This window comes from Coffea arabica, chromosome 6e (genome assembly GCF_036785885.1).
Source record: "Coffea arabica cultivar ET-39 chromosome 6e, Coffea Arabica ET-39 HiFi, whole genome shotgun sequence".
Taxonomy (NCBI): Eukaryota; Viridiplantae; Streptophyta; class Magnoliopsida; order Gentianales; family Rubiaceae; genus Coffea; species Coffea arabica.
In genome coordinates this window covers 54,741,045-54,745,893 of record NC_092321.1, presented here as the reverse complement: position 1 = coordinate 54,745,893, position 4,849 = coordinate 54,741,045, and the positions used below count along the sequence as shown (strand labels likewise).

At 37.0% G+C, this 4,849-nt stretch overlaps 1 protein-coding gene across 1 annotated transcript; it reads left to right on the top strand.

The window, feature by feature from the left end:
* Positions 1–3,316: 3,316 nt before the first annotated feature.
* Positions 3,317–4,480, top strand: LOC140009941 (uncharacterized). The gene is made up of 2 exons (XM_072056288.1): positions 3,317–4,147; positions 4,373–4,480. The coding sequence occupies exons 1-2, from the start codon at positions 3,317–3,319 to the stop codon at positions 4,478–4,480; spliced, it is 939 nt and encodes a 312-aa protein (XP_071912389.1).
* The last annotated feature ends 369 nt before the right edge of the window (positions 4,481–4,849 follow it).

Below are 4,849 nucleotides of genomic sequence, written 5' to 3'. Positions count from 1 at the left end.
AATGATGTGAGAAATGAAAGTGCCTTACATATTCCAAGTGTTTCATAGATCTTACCTTGAATATACACCACTTGAGAACTTACCAACGGGGATGCCATGAGAGTATCTTGGGCAGCAATACCCTTAGAACCTATACTTTCAATGCACTCCTCAAGAGGGGTGAAAAATGAGTCATTAAAACTCATCTCTTGAGGCTCAAAGTTAGTTCCAAAGATATTATCTTGTGAAATGGATATTTGCTCATTAAAACACACTTGAAATTCATCATTTTCATCAAACTGCAACCCATTTTCACATACAACATTCCCACCATTCATGCTAGGATCATTTTGCAAATTATTAGAGGAAATAACTTCACACAATACATGTAATTGATCTTGTATTCTACCAAAGTGAGAAGCCAATTCATCTATCCTTTCCTCAATCCTATCAAAACGGTCGGAAGTCACATTAGCTAATTTTTCTATAGCTAACTCCCAAGATGGCTTAGAATCATTAGCTACCATTTCAATTGCCAACTCCCAAGATGGTTTTGATTCATATTGGACACATTCAGGTTGGTAATTATAAAAATATGAAGAATCACTATAAGTACCATGATTATCCCAACCATAAGCATTAGCACTATATCGATCAAAACAAGGATTGTAATGCTCTAATTCATCATAATAATCCACATTTTGTGCTTGCATACATGTATTAGTATCATGATAACCTCCACACAAGTCACAAATCACATGATAAGAATTAAAAACATTAACATTCCTCCCTTGCTCAATTTCATGTATCATGGTGTCCATTTGAACTTGTAACTTAATTACATCAAATTTTGCCTTTAAGCACCTTAAACCATCTTCAAAAGATATACATTCAGTAAATTCTTGGTTACCTCTATTGAAGGAGCTTTGCACTTGGTAACCATCCGTTGCCAATCTTCCACTTCTCAAGCATTGTCCTCCAAATTGACCTACTCTTCTCATCACCTAAAATTGCTTTTAAACAACTTAAGAGCAAAATTAGTAAGAAGAATAGGTTATAAAACACATACACATAAAAACACTAAAATAACAGAAAATAACATTCACACTATAACTAATATTATGTCTAAACTAATAAAGTTGCTCTTCACACCGATATTGCCAAATCTTCCCCGGCAACGGCGCCAAAAACTTGACGGGTATTTTACATACGTGCAAGCTAAAAAATACCGAATTACACCCGTTCACTGCAAGTATACAGATCAACTAGTAGTTTAGGGTATATATCGGGTCGATCCCACAAGGAAGAGTGAACAATTACCGGTATTACTAAAGCTTCTCTATTATTTAGACTATCAATGACTTATAACAAATTTATCCTACTGAAATTATACAAAATGACAAATGAAAGCTCCTTAGGTTATGGTATCCCCAACTACTCATGCAAGTGCTATATTTGGATCATTAATTACTACATCTAGGCTAATTATGGTGAAATTTCCTTATGCATTTGAATCCTACTTTCGTAGTGAATCAATTATACTTATAACTAATTCATACCTATTCTCATGGTTATGAAATTAGCTACAAGTTCATTTCTTCAGTGAAATTACATGAAATGAATCACTAAAAACCACATAGGTGCACCTCTACTTTCGTGAGTGTACTCCCTATGTTTAGCACTTCTTGAACTAGTGTTAAGTCTCAATTTTCATTGCAGAAATAACACCTTAGATAATCACAATCAATGGTACCAGATTAATCATGATTTAAGAAGCCAAAGTGCTAAATAACTTGCTCAAATCATAGCAGTCAAATAACCAAATAATAAACACTAACAATTATAGAAAGTTCAACCAAACCCAAGGCTTAAACTTTAGATACACATATTAAACACAAAATCCAGAACTTGTATATTAACTAAACTTGGAATCAAGTACAAAAGATAAAGAGTTTGGAAGGAATACAACCCTTGTCACATGAGCTTTCTTCCTTGCCTTCTTCATCCTCCATCTTCATCCTAATCTAGATAATAAACAAGAATGGACAGACTATACTACACTATACTAAGCTAAACTAACGCTAGAGAGATGAAAGAGCTACATTTCTGCAACTTCAAGCTTTCTCCCGTAGCTCACTCTCTATTTTCCTGCTATGAACTCCAATCTACCTTCAATCTTGCAATCTTGGCTATTTTATGATGAAAGATGGTCAAGAAATGAGGCCTCCACCTTCCTTTTACAGCTGGAGATGTTTCTCACATGTCTAGCAACGCATGTGAGTTGGTGGAGGTGAAATTGAGTTTTACGCGTACAAAGCAGCCTTTTCTGACCACAATCCGGCCAGGAATCCGGCCACAAATCCGGCCAAATTCCGGCCGGATTGCTACAGTGACCATTTGGTCACTTCTGGTTCAATTTCCAGCTCTGCTCCGATTTTGCATCAACTTCCACTGAACTTTTCTTGATGATAAAAGCTGATTTAGCTCTTTACCAAAACATGAAACTTGTAGCCCTTTGAGTTATCTTTCCAATGCATCAAGAATCACCTCATTTGGATCTGTGTAGGCTGAGAAATGACCGGAATACCCTTACCTGCTCATTGCCCTGTTCCAGTTTCGACCAGTAGAAATTTGCTATTGTAATTCGGCATTTTGACCTAGAAAACCTTTAAACTGGATTTAGATGTCTTCACCAAAGTTGTAGATATATCTCTTATCTTCAAATGGGTTCAAGAATCATCTCAATCCGATCATTGTAGCTCAAGTTATAGCCGAAATACGAAAATGTGTCAAAACTGTCAAAATACACAAAATCCAAGTAAAAAGTGATAAAAACCTCATTTAATTGAACAAAAGCATTTTATACCAATTATAGCCAAAATAAATCATTTTCTTCCAATAATATACCCAAAGTGACTAAAAATAATATAAAATATCATACAATTATTACGTAAATTAGTCACTTATCAGCAGTGGTTTTGCCTTCGATTCCTGAAGCTGGCCGGTGTGTTCAAGATGATTCATTCCAGGATGGTAGGAAACATAAGGGACTTCGTACTATCACTCCTTCGGATAGGCAGCTGCGTTCTTCATTAAAAAATTCACAAATTTCTTTCCAACTACCATCCAATAATTAAGTCTCTTTTTTGGAATATAAGAGGTTTGTCTAAACCTTCTCACTTTAGACGTTTGAAGAAAATTATTTCTCAGCAACAAATTCAATTTTTAGTTATTTGTGAAGCTCATGCTAATGTTATCCTTGCTGAAAGCTTTCGACTAAAGCTCCATTTTGAACATGTCCTGTGTAACAAGTCTAGATCTCTTTGGATTTTTTATAATGATCCTTTTTCATCTTTTGTTGGTGGGCGACGGAGAACAACATATTTCTTTTACAGTTCATCATAATTTCTACGCAGCCCCTTTTACTGCTTCTTTTGTTCATCCATTGTGCACGGTAGAGGAGAGACAAGGCTTATGGAGTGGGTTGTTGCAAGATAAGCCTCTTGTAGGGCCATGGTTACTCTGTGGAGATTTCAATGTTGTGGTAGATGCGGGGGAAAAAAAAGGTGGGCAGCCCTTTCGTTTGTCTGAAGCAGTTGATTTTTTGGTTTTTATGTCTTCTGCTGAATTATTTGATGCTGGCTTTTCTGGATCTTCCTTCACCTGGTGTAATAATCGATTTGGAAGGGCGCAAATTTGGAAACATTTGGATCGCCTGTTGATTAATAATTCCTGTTATGATGCGGGTTTTGGGGTTTCTGTTACTCATCTTGCTAGGGATCCTTCTGATCATTCACCTCTTTTGCTTTCGTTTACTACCCGTTTGGATGATAAACCTCGCCCTTTTCGTTTCCTTAATGCTTGGGCTACTCATCCTGGCTTTTTGGAAGTTGTTAGAAAGTCTTGGCAGCAAGAGTGTGTTGGTGCTCCTATTCAAGTGCTTTGCTCCAAACTTAAAAGATTAAAGGCAGATATTAAAGTTTGGAATGTACAATGTTTTGGTAATATTTTTAATAATGTAAAAAGGGCTGAGAATGAGGTGGTTTTAGCTGAGAAACAAGTAGAGGACGATATCTCAGTTAGTGCTCAGGAATCTTTACGAAGAGCCCAGGCGAAGTTTCGTCAGAGTTTGATAGTGGAAGAAAGCTTTTGGAAGCAAAAAGCAAGGGTCCGTTGGTTAGATTTAGGAGATAAAAATACTAAATTTTTTCATTCAGTGGTAAAGCAGAAGAGATTACAATCGGTTATTCACCGAGTCCAAGACGAGGGAGGAAACTGGCTTTCTTCTGAAGCTAACATAGGGTAGGAAGCCGTCAAATTTTTCTCTTCTTTATTTTCAGCTGAGGCTACATCTTCTTGGGATTTATCTTCTGTTATCCCCAAATTAATTCAGCCAGCTGATAATGCTAAGTTCGAGGAAATTCCTACAATGGAAGATGTGAGGTGGGTGGTTTCTGATATGGATGGTGATAGTGCGTGTGACGGCCCCACTTCTCCCTAAGGCGAACCAGAGGGTTGGCGGGTCGCCTGCCTAGCTCTCGCCAGGACTCATGCAAGCAAACCGACTAATTATCCACGTATAACTTAAACCAAAACACCATACGTCTCCCGAACAAGCCAAACCTTTACAACCAGAATACTAAGAACACATTAACTTCAGAGATAACATTGCCATTGGACATCTGAACGTTCACTCTTAAACGCATCTCCAACCATCTCAACACATAACTACAAATATACATATTACAAACCACACAGCGAATTCATAAAGTTCAAATAAATTTATACAAGCCAAAGCTTAGGGTTTGCACTTTTCCAGCTTCAAGTGGCAACCCAAAACAAAAGATACATAGACGTTTCAACACAACAG

Coding starts and splice junctions, on each gene's coding strand:
- LOC140009941 (XM_072056288.1), top strand. CDS start 3,317: ATGATCCTTTTTCATCTTTTGTTGGTGGGCGACGGAGAACAACATATT. Junction 4,148..4,372: donor TTTGGAAGCAAAAAGCAAGG/GTCCGTTGGTTA, acceptor AAATTAATTCAG/CCAGCTGATAATGCTAAGTT.